The sequence below is a fragment of the Mytilus californianus genome, unplaced genomic scaffold (assembly GCF_021869535.1).
Source record: "Mytilus californianus isolate M0D057914Y unplaced genomic scaffold, xbMytCali1.0.p SCAF_11, whole genome shotgun sequence".
Taxonomy (NCBI): domain Eukaryota; kingdom Metazoa; phylum Mollusca; class Bivalvia; order Mytilida; family Mytilidae; genus Mytilus; species Mytilus californianus.
In genome coordinates this window covers 34,663,858-34,684,775 of record NW_026262593.1, presented here as the reverse complement: position 1 = coordinate 34,684,775, position 20,918 = coordinate 34,663,858, and the positions used below count along the sequence as shown (strand labels likewise).

Here is a 20,918-nt window from a genome sequence, read left to right as displayed (position 1 = left end):
ATCATTTTTCAAATTTAAAAATTATAATTTTTTTTATTATTTTCTTAAAGTACTTTCATATATCTGGTTGACAAAATATAAAAAGATTAGTCCAGGTTGTTTTGGTCTCATGAAAACACCACTGTATGTCTATAAGTATTGTTTAACTTAAATAGTTCTCTCCTGTATAGAATTGTCATTTTTGTCCATTTGAACTCCTTCATATTTTTGGACTTATCCATGTAAGATGTTGGCTCAATGATATGATCCTGTCATTTATAATCAGCGATCAGACTTTTGGAATACTTCCTACATTGTGTACAGTAGCTGTAATGTAAGAAAAGAGTGTTGGTAGGATTAATATAACCATTAAAGCTTTAGGGTGTAGCTAAATTTACACCAAGAGATTATGGTTAAAGCTTAATGATCTTTTAACAATTTGAAAGTATGTTATAGAAAAGCATGACAAATGCAGGATATCCAAATTGAATTACTGTGTAACATTTTATGACATTTTGGTGTAAATACATTTTTAAATCATCATCAATACTTCCTGACCAATCAAGCAAAATGATATCATTTATGAGGTGACACAGAAATTTATTCAAGACAATATAATTGTCAAGAATGACCTTAGATATAAATGTATACTTATATATATATACATATTGTGTGAGCAACTGGACTACAATGTAATAAAAGTAACTCTAATGACTATCCATACAGCTACTTTTAAACCAAACCTTGTGTCAAGTCGGGATCTGAATGCCATACAAGAGGACCTGATGTCATCCCTGGTTTTTATTCGGGTTTATAACCCTTAGTGTTGCATAGTTTTTAGTTTTCAAATAGTGTTTTATAGCTGTAGCTTATCTTTTTCGTATTTTTTGGGGTTTTTTTTACCATTGCCTTGCCAGTTTGTCTTCAACTTATGAGTTGGAATATACTATCATCCGCATCTTTTCCCCAGACAATTATGCAGTAGGGCAGACATATATTGCCCACTCAATGGTCCGTTTCTAGTAACAAAAATATCCTATCCAATATTTTAGAGCCAAAATCATAACAAAAGAACAGTCTTCCAATGTCTCCCGTGTTGCACAAATTAAATCTATCCAAGGACAATAACACTAAAAAAAATTCTTTTAAAATTGTTATAAACATCTTAGAGAAATGAAGGCTTGATAGCAAATGCAATATAATTTCCGATATCATTTAGGTATAAATTCGAAAATCTGGCAAAAATTGTACATGTGAGACTAGTGCTTACAATGCAATTTTCCATATATTAATATTTTCAAGGGGCATAACTCTTTTAAAAATAATTGATCCGTACTGATTTTGGAAGTTGTCCAAGAAATTATTGCTGATATAAACCTATGATATAAGTTTCATAAAATCTGGCATGAGTTGTACACATGAGAACGCGAACAATGCAATTTTCCATAATTAATAGTTCCTGAAAGAAGAAACCAGTATGACACACTCAATAAGACTGACTGACAGATATATAATAGACAGAGCTACATGTATATATGATGTATATTATAAACTTACATCTATTACGATTGAAGACTTCTTATCTTATATATTTTTTGAATTGCTGATAATGTTTAATTAATATAAAATCAAATGCAACAAATTCAAAACATATTGCCTTTGACCTCCCATGCATGTAAATCATCTTTATTCATGAACTTTTCAATAATACGTAATATACTGGCCTTGCGAGAAAGATTTCAAATTGTCATTTTTAACAGACTATAATGAGTGAACTATATGAATTAATGACAGAAGTTCACATAATCTCTTTGAATGCTGATATTTACGACTCCGACAAAATAAAAAAAAGTTGATAATAAAAACGTCTCAAAAGGGATCATTTTTGTGGGCCATATTAAACTAAAAATTCTTGTTACATGTATATAGATTTTAATACTTCATTTTATAGCTACATTCTTCTTATGGAGTCATCATTTTTAACATTCAAAAAAATATAATTTCTTTTTGATTATTTTCTTAAAGTACTTTCATATATCTGGTTGACAAAATATAGAAAATTGAGTCCAGGTTGTTTTTTGTCTCCTTAAAACTCCACTGCATGTCTATAAGTATTGTTTAACTGAATAAATAGTTCTCTCCTGTATAGAATTGTCATTTTTGACCATGAACTCCTTCATATTTTTGCACTTATCATTGTAAGATGTTGGCTCAATGATATGATCCTGTCATTTTTAATCAGCAATCAGACTTTTGGAATACTTCCTACATTGTGTACAGTACATGTAGCTGTAATGTAAGAAAAGAGCTTTGATAGGATTAATATAACCATAAAAGCTTTAAGGTGTAGCTAAATTTACACCAAGAGATTATGGTTAAAGCTAAATGATAGTTTAAAATAATTAAGATAGAGGATCTTTTAACAATTTGACAGTATGTTATGGAAAAGCATGACAAATGCAGGATATCCAAAATTGAATTACTGTGTAACATTTTATGACATTTTGGTGTAAATATATTTTTAAATCATCATTAATACTTCCTGACCAATCAAGCAAAACTGATATCATATATGAGGTGACACAGAAATTTATTCAAGACAATATAATTGTCAAGAATGACCTTAGATATAAATGTTTACTTATATAGATACATGTACATATTGTTTGAGCAACTGGACTACATTGTAATAAAGGTAACTCTATCCATACAGCTACTTTTATGCCAAACCTTTGGTCAAGTCGGGATCTACATGCCATACAGGAGGACCTGAGGTCATCCCTGGTTTTTATTCGGGTTTATAACCCTTAGTGTTACCTAGTATTTAGTTTTCTAAGTAGTTTTTTTATGCAGTTAAGCTGCCTTATGCTAGCACCCTAGATTTATATTCTTCCCAAAGAATGCTGAAAAAAGTGCCATTGTTATAATCTACCAGGCTAATATGTTATTTATAACTAATTTACATTTTTTTCATACTTTTAATTCTGGAATACAAAAAATATGACCAGAATAACCTTAAATGATCGTCGAACGACCCATAATATTTGAAGTTGCACATAGGAAATAGTGCTCAATAGAAATCCGTACGTAGTCTATTATCCCCAGTGCTTTTGGCTAAGATGTCAAAGAACAATTGTTTGAAATATTTCATCGCCGAAAATCTGTAATTACAAGTCGTTTATATTTCCCAAATGGCAAAATGCGCAGGGATATTGTTCATGTACACCAAATCTCTATGACAGAGGAAATAAAGTTATATATAGTAGTCTAAGTTGGCGGTAATTTTAACATACACTTGTTGTTATTTTATGAATGAAAAAGTACCGGAAATCGACGTAATCAACGTCGACCAATCAGGTCGATGTTTTAAGAAATGCGGAACAACTCGTCCCAGAGACAAGTCGGACCGAGTCCACTCGGACCGTCTAAGAAGACAACTCGGACCGCTTGTCAGATTTACTTAGGATTTCATAAAATGTAAGACTAACATGTCTAGCGGAGCCATCAATCTTTCGTTTGTGCATTGGGGACTATTTAGGGGTATTTTGAGGGGTCTAAAGAAGGGAGGGGTTTACTATAGAACCCTATGGGATTTTATTTTTTTTTGATTTTCAAATGACTATTACTGGAAAACAGAAAATGATAGACACACGCGGTCTTCAGTAATGAGAACAGGACAATAAAACAAATCAAATAAAATATAGGGTGAGTCCCTTGGGGTCATCCCACCCCCTTCAATTAGAAAATGTGCTTTTATCTTGTGAATGGTCGTGATCCCCACCCCTAAACCAAATATATACTTGTATGGGACAATAAAACAAATCAAATGAAAATAATTTGGGGGAGTCCCCGGTGTCACCCCACCCCCTTCTGTTTAAGAACTTGTAAACGATCGATATCCCCACCCCTAAACCATATATATTCATGTATTGGACAATGTAACAAATCAAATGAAATATAGGGGGAGTCCCTGGGGTCACCCCACCCCCTCCTGTTTGAGAACTTGGAAACGGTCTAGATCCCGACCCCTAAACCATATATATTCATATATAGGACAATAAAACAAATCAAATGAAATATAGAGGGAGTCCATGGGGTCACCCCACCCCCTCCTGTTTGAGAACTTGTAAACGGTCGAGATTCCCACCCCTAAACCATATATATTCATGTATGGGACAATATAACAAATCAAATGAAATATAGGGGAGTCCCTGGGGTCACCCTACCCCCTCCTGTTTGAGAACTTGTAAACGGTCGAGATACCCACTCCTAAACCATATTTATTCACGTTCGTCATTTCAAAAAGATTTTAATGACATACAGGGTCAATCTCCTAGGCGTCACATATATGCACATCACTTTACTAGACCAAACCAATGTGTACTGGGCTTTGCCCAATGTCAGGCGACCATGGGAATGACGAATTATGGGAAACGTCGTGACAGCATCCTATTACAATTATTTCTTGTTTATTATAAAATTTTATTGATGCAAAAAATGAGTCTAGGTTAATTGAATTTACTTTAATTATTTTTGAATTATTTCTGGGCCTATAAAAATTTTCATTTATGGCTCATTTTAAAGAAAACATATAAATCTTTCAAGCAGTGTAAATTTTAGCCCAAGAATGTTTGACCAACTGTTTTATAATCACCTGTCATTTTATTCCAAACTTGGTATGGAGTGACATCATGGACTTGGGATGAAGGTGGGGGTCATTTACATTCACTATGGGCAGGTCAGTCAGACCTCACCTTTGATCCCTGTAGAAGAAAACATTTGTCTGATTTGTGTCTCATAACTTTTGTACTGTAGAACCCAAATAGAGTGTTCCTTCCAGGGAAGCACGTCTATTCATTCTATTATAAACTCGTACTACGTCAACTTGTACCACTGAAAGTCAACTGGTACCAACGTTAACTACCAACTAGAACAACTGCAATCATTGCGAACTTGTACCACTGCAGACTCACCAATAAAAATATACATTGATATATGCGTTGCTTTTGAAAACCTTGATAAAATATTAGTTAATTTGCCTTAATAATAAATTCATTAAATAAACATAAATGTACAATATACGAATGCTTAATGTTTGTTCTTTCAAATCTTGAAAAAAAATTGAAGCAACACTGCCACAGTTTTCATAATTACGTTTGCCTTGGTTTTTGGTTAACTGCCTACAGCGCTTACAGTGCTTTGATTTATAGCTGTAGCCAATGTTAACCATTGCTTGCCAGTTTTTGGCAGGCATATATTGCCCACTCACTGATCCGTTTCTAGTAACAAAAATATCCTATCCAATATTTTGGAGCCAAAATCATAATAAAATAAAAGAACAGACTTCCAATGTCTCCCGTGTTGGCACAAATTTAATCTATCGAAGGGCAATAACACTAAAAAAAAAATCTTTTTGTTCTTTAAATTTTTTATAAACACCTTAGAGAAATGAAGGCTTGATAGAAAATGCAATACAATTTCCGATATAATTAATATTTCCACTTGACGGGATAACTCTTTTAAAAATATTTGATCCACAACTAAATGATTTTCGAAGAAATCTGAGACATTGCTTATATAAACCTTTGGTATAAATTCGAAAATCAAGCAATAATTGTACATGTTAGAGGGCTTACAATGCAATTTACCATATAGCTAATATTTCCAAGGGCATAACTCTCTTAAAAATAACTGATCCGCACTGATTTTAGAAGTTGTCCAAGAAATTGCTGATTTAAACCTATGATATAAGTTTCATAAAATCTGACATGAGTTGTACACATGAGAGCGCTAACAATGCAATTTTCCATAATTAATAGTTCCAGAAAGAGGATACCAGTATGACACACTCAATAAGGCTGACTGACAGATATATAGACAGAAGCCCTGAAACTGTGACTTTGAGATATAAACAGCAATAAATGTGCAGTTCCTTAGCTTTTTGTGTGTTTTTCCCCATATCCGTTGTTTTTCTATTATATTTACGGAGTTTTTCTCTCGTGCTGTATGGAGGCTGTAGAAGTTTCCCCGTGCTTGAGGTTTATGCTTTTCTGTATTTTTTAACGTTATGGTGTATTTATTCTTGAGATAGCTTCTCTTATGTGTGCCATCATTCTCTCAATTTTAGGCCAGTTTGTGTTCTAAAATTTTCATAAGACGCACACCACCTATTCTTGGCCCCAATTCCTATCCACGTTACATTTTTCACTTTCAAACATTTATGAGTGGTGGGATCAATATACCGTTATTTAAACACCAGACCATACTGGTTACCTGAACTTTAGATACACCAAACCAGGTACGTCATATCTGAGAAACAGGCAATATATGCCCTCAATTTTAGAATTCATTCTCACATTTTTGTATTATTCAAAATTATTAGTGAAAAAGATGTTCTACAATGATCACCAGTCCTTCACCTTTCATTTGATACCTAAATTACCAAAATATATTCTACATAGTTTGATATTTACACCTATGCGTAGGAAATATTTTGTTTTAAATATGTACTACTTTCCAGTATGTTCTTTTTGACCACGCCCGATTTGGTGGTGTTACATCTTGCAAAGAATTCTGCTCAAACTGGACAGATGATAATTCTATAAGGTCGGTCTTAAACTTACAGTGAGGTGAGATGTTTATTTTTGCTCCGTGTTAATGAAGGCCTCACTGTGACTTTGAAATAAAGAACAGTAATAAAAGCGCTGTTCCTTTGTATTGTGCGTTTTTGCTGTGCATGTACTGATTTAAAATGTGTCACGGATGGATACCCCATATCCTTTGTTTTTCTATTAGACCTTAACCAGTATATAATACCCATTTAATATTATTCTTCTGACCACAACCTTTCTGACTAAAAAACATGAGTGCACACGCTGAAATGTATCACCTGCTTTACTTATCATAATTGCATAACCATACAACAAATATAGCTAGTCTATTGCTAACAGTATCAAAGAATCAGAACAAATTACAAAAATTGAACATTGACCAATGTTTATTACTGTCCAACAACTCTTTCCACAAAAATCTTACTATCAAAATTGATCGTAAGTTATACTGAAATGTGTATGACTTAAAGTTTTTATACGCCGGTTTACGGAACGTATTACGGTATACCGTTGTCCGTCCGTCGTCAACATGTCGGACAATAACTAAAAAACGCTTGAACCAATTTGCATGAAACTTTGGTGAATTATTTATTTCTATTGAAGTGAGCTCCTTTTCGATTTTTATAAATTTTCGATTTTACATTTCAGAGTTATGGGGTGTTATTCATTCATTAAAACAGGGGGATTTTCCAGTTTTCGGACAATAACTCAAAAGTGCTTTGAGCAGTTTTCATGAAACTTTGGTGACTGGTTTATATCTATTAAGGTGGTACATAACACTACAGGGAGATAACTCTGTAAAAATCAGCTGAACGTTTTAATCACGTTCTATTGTCAAGGAAATATTAAGCTTCTCAATTATCAAAATATTAACGTGTTTGTCAAACTGCTATATATCCAATGACATTTTTCAGATAAAGTGTGTGGTTCAAGGTTTTCGAAATTTAATATTTTTGTCAAAGGGTCAAAGTAGATATTTTGTCAAAATTTTATGAAAATTAAACGAGCCAAATTAATTTTAGTCTAGGTGTTTGGTACCACCTTAAAATAACCTCCCTTTAGTTTTTTTTTTATAAATTTCTGATATGACGTTGAGGAGTTATGGAACGCAGCTCTTTACAGTGAAAAGAGCTTAGACTGCATCTGAACAGATCCTTAAAGCTCTATTATAATGAATTAAAAAACTCTTATTGTATAAGTTTCAGCCCTCACATCTGATTCTATCGGAATTTAATATTAAACAAACAAATGTAAATTAAATTATTAATACTGTAACATATCAGCTACTGGTTCCTTCTGTGTTTAATCATGACAGGTAAAGTTGAAGCATATAACTTCCATTCCACTGACATCTCATGATCATGAGGAGTGAATTCTGAAAATTAAAAATTTAATTAGTGTTTATAATTTTTATCACTTTTAACACAGAATGAAAATCTAAATCTATGAAGTATCAAGCTGAATTTACCATTTTGAGATACAAAAATGTAACTCGAGAGGTATAACAATAAAACAGTAAGAAATTAAACATGAACCTGACTTCAGTGGTTGTCTGATGGCAGATCTCTATAAGATTGAATTTAATTTATTCTTGACTTTTTGTAGACACAGTAGATTTAAAACTTGACATATTGTATTGAGACACCTGTCTATTATTAAGATAGCTTTTGGTTGATTACTGCTTTGAGTAACTGTCTCATTGTCAAATGCTTATATTACCTCTACATCTCCTTTTGTTTACAAATATAAACTACAATTGAATTCACATTTGATTGCATCATTCATACAAAACATAGAATAAGATAATACTAGTATTTACTATTAGATTACAAAATTCACCCAAATTGGTGTTAAAAAATTGCATCTTATTTTTCTTGGGATATTAATGTTAGTTTGAAACAATATATACATACAAGCATAAATATTTTCAGTTTTTTTCTGCATTGAACAGATCATAATGGGTATTTCACTTTTACAACATGGACAATGGTTGAAGTGTGAAATCTACTCTATTAAGTACAGCCACAAATATCAAAGTGACGGACAATGATTTCATGACAGCAAGTTATTAACATGCTTTCAGAAACTGCAAGCATTCTTTAATGAATATGATTACTTTTTTACTGGAACTGCTGTGCTTTTGGTAGGAACTGCATTCTTTCTTTTGGGTACAACCACCAGAATTTTCTCAGTAAATATAATAATACAATGAATGCAAAAAAAAAAAATCCTGTGTTTCTACTAACATATTCTGAACTAGGTACATGTAGATACATGATGGTGTTACAGAATGGAGCATATTGGTCAAAAGTGCAGAAGGAATGGCTAACAAAATAAAGAATAGAGAAAAATAGGCAAAAATAAAAATAAAAATAAAGAATAGAGAATAATTGGCGGGACAAAAAAGAATACAGAAAATAATGGCAAATAGAATAAAGAATTGAAGGACCCCCATCCAGATCATACTTTTTTTTATAATCAAAGGTACATTTAAGAAAATACATAAAAATCATTAATAGCAATTATTCAAAGCAATAATAACAGTGCAAAAACGATATAAAAGAAAACAAAAAGGTATTCCTTAGGGTCTGGATGGGGTTTACGGAATAGAAAATATTGGACCAAGACCATAAAATAGGCAAAAAAAGAATAAAGAATAGGGAATAATGGGCTGCTAGAATATAAAGAATATGGAATAAGGGTCAGCTATAAAATAAACAATTATATATATATATATAGTGAATTATGGGCTGCTAGAATATAAGGAATAGAATATAATGGACAGTACAAAATAAATAAGGAATGGAGAAAAATGGCTAAACAAATTAAAGAATACAGAAACGAAGAACCCCCGACCCTGTACTTATAAGAGGGTAGAACCCCGGGAGGGGGGGGTTACTGACTATCCTTTCGGGTATAACTGTGCCGACAGCACTTGCTAAATCATACCCTGTTCTAACCAGAAAACATTGAAAAACATACTCTGTTCTAAACAGAAATATTGAAAAACATACCCTGTTCTAGACACGCTCAGAAAATGTATAATTGTTCTAGACAGAGACCTATGTGTTCTAGACAAGTTCAGAAATATATACCTTGTCACCAAACAATTCATTAATGTAAGCAAAAAACATACTTGTGTCAATTTTCCGTATCCAAACTGTTGTTTTTAACTCGATTTCAAAAAATAAAACTCATTTCTGTTATACATGTTTAATTCCATATTCAACCATCAAGTTTACATTATTAATATACAGTTTAAATGCAAACCGTCATTAAGAACAGGAAAAGCATAATAAAAAACAATAACTTATTTTTCGTGCAATCAGAAAGGCCGAGTAGTTCCGATTGGCATGGCAGCTGGTCCCGACCAGTTCAAGCAGGGACAGCCTATACTAACGTTAATATAGAATGTCCATGGTACAAGTTTAAACAAAATAGAAATACGATAGTTTGGCATATTGTTAAACTGTTAAAGATGACAGTTGTTAAAATATGCACCGGGAATGATCCTAGCTGTTCTAGACCGTATAAAATTGATACTGTTCTAAACCCGGGTTCTAGACTGTATCTTAAACAGTTAAATAAGCGATCCTGTTCTAGACAAATACTTAGTTTAAAAAAGACCCTGTTCTCAACAGCAGGGCATGAAAAAGCGACCCTGTTCTAACCAGCAGGTCTTGAAAAAGGGACCCTATTCTTGTAACAGCCACTATGTTCCGTCAGTTACTTTGTTCCGGCGGAATTTTTCAACTAGTTATTTCGTTCCAGTCGAAAAGTTCCGGAAAAAAGTAGCTAGTTGAAAAGTCCCGGAGCAATGTAGCTAGTTGAATAGTTCAGGCGGAACAGAATAACTAGTTACATCGTTCCGAATATACCATATTTCGTCCTTTTTGTAGAAAGAGGGAGAAGAATGAGTATCAGTATATATAAGAGCAAATCATTAATTTACAAGTATACCCAACGCACTGAAAGGGATTTCTTTGGGGACAAATATGCAAAATTTAAGTTGTATTTCATAGCTCACATAAAACGGATTAAGTTGCATTATCATGCAAATTTAGTATTCATAGTACCCTCAAGAGAGGGAAGAATACCCCCCTCCTCATGTGGTTCTTTGCATCAATTCTCCAAATGGAACTTTGTGACTGGTTGATAAGTTCCATTGGAACTTTTGGGCTAGTTTGTTAGTTCCGGTTTTGACTTATTTGCCAAAGAGGAACTTTGTGGCTAGTTGATAAGTTCCATTTGACTTTTGTAATCAGTATCTTGGTTTCCCTTTGAAAGGTTCAAATATAATATGTTGCGCTTTTACTTTGCATCAATTCTCCAAATGGAACTTTCTGTCTGGTTGATAAGTTCCGTTGGAACTTTTGGGCTAGTTTGTTAGTTCCGGTTTTGACTAATTTGGCAAAAAGGAACTTTCTAACTAGTTGATATGTTCCGTTGGAACTTTTCAACTAGTCACTTTGTTCCGGTGGAACTTTTAAACCAGAGGAAGAACAAAGTAAAAAGTTAATAAGTTCCTCCGAAACTTTTCGGCTAGTTAGTTCTTTCCGCCCGGAACTTTCCAACGTCGGAACAAAAGAGCATTTACATTCTAACCAGCAGGGCATGAAAAAGCGACCCTGTTTTGCAGCACACTCGTACCACTAAAAATATAGGAAGTAACCCCCCCCCCCCCCCCCCCCCCGGGGGTAGAACTTTCTAGTAATGCTTTTGTTACAACGATTTCATCAATGCTTTGTAACCATTCCTGTGAAGCGAAATAAAAATATTCTGTATTACTTAAAAGTTTAGATTATATTTTTTTGAATTGTTGATTACAACTATCAATGGTTGTAAAGAGTTATGTCGCTTTACCCAATCAAAAATGCCAGTGATTGTTAAGAGTTATGTCGCCTGATCCAATCAAAAGTACCAGTGATTGTAAAGAGTTATATCGTTTGACCCAATCAAAAGTACCAATGATTGTTAAGAGTTATGTCGCTTGACCCAATCAAAAGTACCAGTGATTTTTAAGAGTCATTTCGCTTGACCCAACAAAAGTACCAGTGATTTTTAAGAGTTATGTCGCTTGATCCAATCAAAAGTACCAGTGATTGTTAACAATTATGTCGCTTGACCAAAGTGTATTGTGGTTGAACAACTCTGTTCATTTCATGATGACAAAAAAAAAAAAAATAAACGGAAAACAAATATGACAGACAGCAAATAACAACAACCGCTGAATTAAAGGATTCTAACGTAGAACTGGCACATATGTGACGGGGTTAAACCTGTTAAGGTCTACATGAGCGCTCAACCCTGCCTTAACCCGGGACGAAGGGTAACTGCACAACGTAAGAACAAAATCAGTTGGAAATTGCTTATCTCATCAGATTGAAACGTTTCATAAAAATAAACCTACTAACATATAAACAAAAAAAAACACAAAGTATCGATATAAGAGTACTCGCAGTTTCCGAAAGCTAGGTCAAAGCTAATAACAGCTAATAAATAAATAATGTTTTCCCAGACTAAAGTAGCAATCAGTACACATCCAACGAAGACGTCATATACAATCAGAGAAAAGAATGTTCTAGTGCAATGCTGAAATAAATATAAGTAAATAATGTCCTCATGATGTAGGACCATGTGTTTATTACTCAGTCTGTATATAGCAATACCCATTTAGTTATTATTATACATGTATCTTAAGCTCAACTGTACATTACAGGCTTATTATTGTGTATAATGCAAGAAAGGTCCTGTAGAACTCGACCTCCAACTACATGTTTTTCACAGTGTAAAAGTATAATTAATAAACGATTTTTATCTACGGCGAAGGCATTAAGTTTTACTCTTGTCCGTATGTTCCGAAATTGGTTTCCGTTCTCTAACTTAAGTTTGCCTCAACCAAATGTTATGACATTTATACACAATGCTTATTACCACAAAACACTGATCAAGTTTGAATTTGAGTGGCATCACTTTCACCTGTCAAGAGTTATGCCTCTTTACAAATGGTAAAAATGGCTAAATTTTTCGTTTCCGTTCTCTAACCTAAGTTTGCCTCAACCAAATGTAATGAATCTTATACACAATGCTTATTACGACAAAACACAGATCAAGTTTGAATTTTGGTGGCATCACTTTTACCGTTCTAGAGTTATCATGCTCCTTTACAAATGAAAAAATTGCTAAATTTTTCGTTTCTGTTCTCTAACTTAAGTTTGCCTCAACCAAATGTGATGAAACTTATACATAATGCTTGCTTCCACAAAACTCAGATCAAGTATGAACTTGGGTAGCTTCATTTTTATCGTTCTTGAGTTATGTCTCTTTATAAAGTTTTATTATATACTTAGTAGTAAATACATGTAAATTGTATGTGTAATATAATCAATGCCAATCATGCTGTATCAACCATCCGTGACGATATCGATATCAGTCACGGTTGCAAAGGCTTTAGCACACCCTTAATCTTTATGACTTCACGTCATCGACATCAGTCACCGTTGCAAAGCATGAAGGCTTTATCAAACCCCTAATCTGTATGACGTCACGTCACAAGAAAAAAAAATCTACTTGAGATATATAATAAAGTGTATATGATATAGCTTTTTAGCTCACCGGGGCCCGAAGGGCTCATGTGAGCTTATGTCATCACTTGGCGTCCGCTGTCGTCTGTCGTCGTCTGTCGTCGTCGTCTGTCGTCGTAAACTATTTCAAAAATCTTCTCCTCTGAAACTACTGGGCCAAATACCGTCAAAATTTAACTAAATGTTCCTTAGGGTATTTAGTTTATAAATTGTATCCGAAGTTTTGATCCATCGACAAACATGGCCGCCATGGCTAAAAATAGAACATAGGGGTCAAATGCAGTTTTTTGCTTATATCTCAAAAACTAAAGCTTTAAGAGACTATGTTAAATTGTTCACTTGGTCAAAATCTATCAGCCCTGAAATTTTCAGACGAATCGAACAACTCATTGTTTAGTTGCTGCCACTAAATTGGTAGTTTTAAGGAAATTTTGCAGTTTTTTGTTATTATTTTGAATATTATTATAGATAGATATAAACTGTAAACAGCAATAATGTTCAGCAAAGTAAGATCTACAAAAAAGTTTCATATGACCAAAGTGTCAATTGACCCTTTAAGGAGTTATTGCCCTTTAAAGACAATTTTACACAATTTGTTCATCAAGTTTGCTAACATTTAAAAATCTTCTCCTCTGAAACTACTGGGCCAAATACCTTCAAACTTCATCTAAATGTTCCTTAGGATATATAGTTTATGAATTGTATCCAAAGTTTTAATCCATCGACAAACATGGCCGCCATGGCTAAAAATAGAACATAGTGGTCAAATGCAGTTTTTGGCTTGTATCTCCAAAACTAAAGCATTGAGATCAAATCTGACAGAGGTAAAATTGTTCAATTGGTCAAGATCTATCAGCCCTGAAATTTTCAGACAAATCGAATAACCCATTGTTGGGTTGCTGCCACTAAATTGGTAGTTTTGAGGAAATTTTGCAGTTTTTGGTTATTATCTTGAATATTATTAAAGATAAAGATAAACTGTAAACAGCAAAAATGTTCAGCAAAGTAAGATCTACAAAAACGTTTATATGACCAAAATTGTCAATTGACCCCTTAAGGAGTTATTGCCCTTTAAGGACAATTTTACACAAGTTGTTTTATGTTTTTAACTCTAAAAATCTTCTCAAATGAATCTAGTATAAATTTTGTATTTCATTTCCTTGTACGTCAAGAAACATAGACACTATGGCTAAAATGGAACATATGGGTAAAAAGCAAAATTAATCATTGATGAAAGATTTAAGCAAAAAAAATAACAGGTGAGCGATTCAGGCTCTTGAGAGCCTCTTGTTTCAATATCACACACCGTATCAACCCTCAACCAATATAATCACTCGAGTAGAGCTCTTGGGATTATATTGGTGTTGAGGGTTGATACAGATGTGATATTGAAAATGCCATATAATATTCTCTATATATACAAGCGGGAGCATTATCTGTGTCCCATGGACACATTCCCCATTTATTTAAAAAAAAATTCCCAAGCAGTACAAGTTGCTTATTGTTTTAGGATACAGCTAGGTTTTAGGTTAATATTATGGACATTTCATGTACTTCATAATTTTAAAGATTGTTATTTTTTATTGCAGGTTTATTAATTGGCTAATCATAGCAGTCATGAGGGTGTTATCAAGAATATGTGATAAAGGTTTCTTGAAAAAAATGTTTATATTACAAATTCTGCTGGTTATCTTATTTGTAATGAACAGAATGTCACAAACAGTTGAATCTACCAATGGTGTAAAAAATTCTATGCAAAGGTCAAGTGTTAAACTTACACATGCCTTTTTGAAATCAATAGATTTAATTCGAAATGATTGTGGTGAACTTTGCAACACATCTAGAAAAGGTGAACCAGGTCCTTACTTTGACCATGTTACGGCAAATATTAATTGTGAAGCACTATTTAGAAACGAATACATAGACAGCGGTCATGGATTGGCACGTGCGCCAAATGAAATTCCAAAAGAACTTATGGATGATTACACAATGAATGGCAGAGTTGGTATAAAGAAATGGTATTTTGATGAACAGTATCTAGGCAAAAAAGCATTCACACCAGTGTGGACGGAGGAAATGATAGAGAAAAACATCAAAGAAGCAAAAGCGCAAAAACTATTCAGTCCGTACGGTCTTGCCGAAATAAATGCTTTGCGGGACGGGTTGAAGCATGCACCTGGAATTCAAAATGGACGAGTTCTTGTTATAGGTTCCGAACGGCCTTGGGCAGAAGCATGTGTGTTAGAAGCAGGGGCACGTGAAATCCTGACTTTGGAGTATGGAAAAATAATTTCTACGCATCCTAAAGTAAAAACAATCGTTCCGTTTGATTTCCGAATGCGGTATCTTAATAACACTTTGGGAGAGTTCGATGCAGTCGTTACATTTAGCTCAGTTGAACATTCTGGTCTGGGTAGATACGGTGACGCCCTCAATCCATGGGGAGACATTATTGCAATAGCAAGAGCTTGGTGCGTTACAAAACCTAAAGGATCCCTAACATTAGGTGTTGAATATAAATATGAAGGCGAATACATAGCATTTAATGCACATCGTTATTATGGTAAAATACGGTATCCATATTTAACAACAAACTGGAAACAATACTATAAAGGGATAGGAACACAACTGGTTCATGTTTTTGTTAAATGAATATTGTCAGATATGCATTCATGTACATCTTAGCTAATCGAACCCATTGCATAATAAGCAGTTATTATTTTGCATCCATGATTGTAATTTTTTTTCAAAGGATCTGCGCATGCTCTAATATAACTTAATGGATTCCAGTCAAACTGTGCCTTACTTATCCTTAATACAAACATCAATCTTAATAATATGAAGGCGAACATACATAGCATTTAATGCACGTCGTTATTATGGTAAAATACGGTATCCATATTTAATAACAAATTGGAAACAATACTATAAAGGGATAGGAATACATCTTGTTCATGTTTTTGTTAAATGAATATTGTCAGATATGCATTCATGTACATCTAAGCTCATCGAACCCATTGCATAATAAGCAGTCATCATTTTGCATCCATAATTGTAATTTTTTTCAAATGATCTGCTCATGCTCTAACATAACTTAATGGATTCCAGTCATACTGTGCCTTACTTATCCTTAATACAAACCTCAACCTTACTAACGCGGTCGCTATTACATCTAGAAAGTTAATTATAATTGTATATAATTGGTTAATGGTAATACAAAGACTGTAAGGATAAACAAAATTATCAAGGTCATGGGAGATAGACTAACAACAATAATAAAAAACTTTTCATTTGTATATATAAAGGGCTTATATAGAAGTTTACAACTATAGGTCACTGTACGACCTTCAACAATGAACAAAACCCATTCCTCATATCAAGCTATAGTTGAGAAACACGTACGTTAGTGGACGATTTCACGGATTTTTTTATTAAAAAATTGCAATCAGCTAGAGCATGTGGAACTCATATGAATATCGAATAAAAAAGTTGCTTTTCTTAGTAACTATTGAAGATATTCGAATTATACCGTGATTTGTACCATTTTTGGTTTTTTTTTTTTTAATTTTCTGTATATCTGAGACAATACGTACAAACAGTGGCTGTGTTAAATATGTTTGTGAGCGCTCAATCGTACCTGTCACATGGAGCAGTGCACGTGGTGTTGTAGTCCTGGCATTCTTCTATACCGTAACGTTTCTTTGTTTTAACGCCCTTCGTAGACTTCCCGTCTATCATAGTAGCCTGTCTGTCCATCATTTCTCATGCCGTATTAAAGCAAGACAATACTTTGATTAAATGTTATAAAACTTGTATGAAATATTTGAACTGGTAGAAAAAAGCTTTTACTTCGATTTTGAATTGTTTGGTCGTTTTTGCCACAGGATTTAATAGATATAAGAAGATGTGGTATGAGTGCCAATGAGACAACTCCCCATCCAAGTCACAATTTGTAAAAGTAAACCATTATAGGTAAAAGTACGGTCTTTAACACGGAGCCTTGGCTCACACCGAACAAAAAGCTATAAAGGGCTCCAAAAATGACTAGATATAAACCATTCAAACAGGAAAACCAACGGTCTAATCTATCTAAAAAAACGAGAAACACTTATGAACCACATCAACAAACGACAACCACTGAACATCAGGTTCCTGACTTAGGACATGTGCAAACAAATGCAGCGGGTTTAAACGTTTTAATAGGCACCAACCTTCACCCTACTTGAAACAATAGTTTAACATCACAACATAGAAAGACACACTATAAAATATCAATTGAAATGGCTTAACTCAATCAAAAGACATATTAACAAAAACAAGTGAACATACACTGAACGAATAAATTTGATTTATGACACAATGTAAATACAAAATTAATAAAACAAGGGGGTTAGATGTAAAACAATATTAAGAAGACAAACATAACCTTTGACAAAATGCCGCCACATAAAATAAAGTACACAGGTAAATACAAATAATTTTGTTGTAAGGTATACATGGAGTACGGAAATAATTTTTACAAAATAAATAATTTTGTTGTTCCTATTACGAGAACAAAAGTGAAAATTTATCGTCATACTACAATGTAAACAATTATCAAAAATAGTGAGACTAGATATAAAACATCACATACAAACTCAATTACACTGGATCATTCATTTGAGTTGGGACTGATGAAGTTGAGTTACTTTGCAATTTTTTAAAATCTCCTGGTTGTCGTTTGAGACCGTTATGATCAGAGTTCGGGCAATTTCTGACGTCTTAATTTACTAGAGTATGCTACGACCAATTACCCTAAAACTTGACACAATCGCTATGATAAGTAAAAAAAGGCTACCTTACGATTTTAACATTTTTTTTCTGAATTGTCATTACAAGGTTATGGGACTTATATCGTCAGATTTAAGGACCGTCATTACAAGGTTATGGGACTTATACCGTCAGATTTAAAGACCGTCATTACAAGGTTATGGGACTTATACCGTCAGATTTAAGGACCGTCATTACAAGTTTATGGGACTTATACCGTCAGATGTATGACCGTCATTACAAGGTTATGGGACTTATACCGTCAGATTTAAGGACGTCATTACAAAGTTATAGGACTTATACCGTCAGATTTAAGGGCCGTCATTGCAAAGTTATGGAACCTACACCGTCAGATTTAAGAACCGTCACCACAAGGTTATGGGACTTATACCGGCAGATTTAAGGGCCGTCATTACAAGGATATGGGACTTATACCGTCAGATTCAAGGACCGTCATTACAAGGTTAATGGACTTGTACCGTCAGATTTAAGGGCCGTCATTACAAGGTTATGGGACTTGTACCGTCAGATTTAAGGACTGTCATTACAAGGTTATGGGACTTGTACCGTCAGATTTAAGGACTGTCATTACAAGGTTATGGGACTTATACCGTCAGATTTTAGGACCTTTTTTACATGTCGGGCTCTTACTTGAGTATTCTTTGATCTGGTTACTTTAAATTATATAATATCGTCTAGATTTGTGAAAGTAAACTCCCTTAGAAACATTTTTATTTTCGTATTTCTTATTTCAGTATTTTAAGTAATTTTGATATACCTTACAATATCCTATTTCAAATTTTCACATATTTCTGATTTAGCGACTTCTACCGTCTTGCCGTTATGGAATATCTGTTTCACAGATGACGACGGATATTTTCCAATTGTCGTAACCACAATTCCGTCCTCTTTTTCTCGAATGTAACCTACCGAATTAGAAGTATCATCAGCTTTGTAATTACATGAGCAACATGATGGGTGCAACATGTGGAGCAGGATCTGCTTACCCTCCCTAAGCACCTGCGATCACCCCCGGTTGTTGTTGGGGTTCGTGTTATTCAGACTTAACTCTTTTTTTGTGTTTTGTGTACTATTTGTCTTTTCGTCCTCTTTTGTTGTTTTTTTTTTTGGCATGGCTTTGTCAGTTTGTTTTTTGCCATGGCTTTGTCAGTTTGTTTTTTGCCATGGCTTTGTCAGTTATTTTTTTGCCATGGCTTTTACAGTTTGTTTTTTGCCATGGCTTTGTCAGTTTGTTCTTGACTTATGAGTTTGAATATACCTTTTGTATATTTCGCCTCTCTCTTCTATACTATTCTATTCTATTTTTTAAAATAATTTCAAAATATACATTTGGCGGATTATCTTGCTTTTCTAAGCGCAGCTTTTAATTCTTTATCGTTTCTGTATGTTTTTATTAAAAAAAATATTACTATTATGCATTGATGGCAAATGGTTGATAGCTTCTTTTTTTTTATCTCACTTTTTTTGTATTTTGTCACATTATATAGACACGTTTTTATGTTATCTTGAAGACTAAATATGAAAGAACTTTCCACCAGAGACCAAATGACATAGAAGTCTCAGCAACTATAGGTCATCGTACGACTTTCACTAGTGAGCAAAAACCCAATCGCATATAAAAAAGATATAAAAGGTAAGGACATGGCAAATGTCAAACCAAAAGAGAAAACTAGACGGCCTGATTTATCTACATAACAATAAACGAAAAAACATATGATGTTTTACAGCAACAATCGACAATCATTGAATTACAAGCTCCTGACTCAGGACATGCACATGCATGATTTGGTAGGGATAAACATATTTGCGGGCGCTGAACCCTCGTCTTACAGTGGTGAAACAACTACATAAGAAGAAAGTAAAAAGGTCAGTTGAAAAGGCCTTTAATCGTCAGATCGACCCAAAGCACTCACAAAAAAACCCACAAAAATTAACCCTTTAACCCTTTCGCTGCCACGGCAAAATTCAAAATTCTGCGTTCAGTGTGACGGCTTGTTTTGGAAGTCGTTGCGAAGGTAAAGGAGGCTTTGTGACGTCAACAATCGAAGAAAGTTCTATTGAGAAATGAATGATGTTTTCCAGTTGGAAAGCAGGTCACGGTTTGACCCCAAGTCTATCAGCAACAATAGAGTCACGTGACCGTGAAAATTCAGTAAAACTACGGATGAGACAAACCTCACTTTTACTCACTAAAATACCACTGTCACGGTAAAAACTTATTCATCAAAATAATCTTGAATATACATAGTTTTAACTCGTCAAAACTTACACATCAACTCAAAGTCCTTTATTCTTTATTTTATCTTGAAGTTTGTGTGAAAATTGTCAAGGCTCCTGATCGAAAAATCTAAATATTTTCGAGGAAACTAAAAATGATGGGCTGAATTTAAATTTAATAAAGCATCTCATTTAGACAAACACTCGATATGAATATCTAGGCAATACAGTTTTGGATACGCAAACGTCAAGTTATGTTCAACACGAAGCGGTGCCAGGGTTTTTTGCCGATTTGTGCAAGTGGTTATCTCCCCTTGATATCACCAGTCAAAAATTAAAACCCACCAAAATGAATAAAAAGGAGTTTATTTTACAAAAATCAAGAAGAAAATAAAAGAAAGTCGATTAACAACTATGTTAGTATTATAATATTAAGAAGAGATACTTCCCAACTTTTCAGAGAAGGATTACAGGTAAAAATTAAAAGACAAAAAATTGGTAAAAATAAGATCTAGAAACCTAGCTGAATTGATATGAATTAGCTCTGGCTGATGAAATTTACTTTCAGTTTTTAATTTTTATAATGGGATATGGGATCACTCCTAATGGATTTTCTTTTAACTACTTCTAACAATGTTTAATGCAATAAAACATACTGTATACTATTTAAATAATCTTTCTGAAAAAAAAAATAGTA

The 20,918-nt window shown here is 33.7% G+C and overlaps 1 protein-coding gene across 2 annotated transcripts in view; it reads left to right on the top strand.

Annotated features, from left to right (window-relative positions):
- Positions 1 to 16,217, top strand: part of LOC127719957 (uncharacterized) — a 29,558-nt gene extending 13,341 nt beyond the window's left edge. For both annotated transcript variants that reach the window (XM_052226333.1, XM_052226332.1), the window contains exon 2: positions 14,764 to 16,217. In XM_052226333.1, coding sequence (XP_052082293.1) covers positions 14,792 to 15,826 — 1,035 coding nt within the window. In that variant the 5' untranslated portion in view covers positions 14,764 to 14,791 and the 3' untranslated portion in view covers positions 15,827 to 16,217. The remainder of the gene's footprint in view (positions 1 to 14,763) is intronic.
- Positions 16,218 to 20,918: the final 4,701 nt, after the last annotated feature.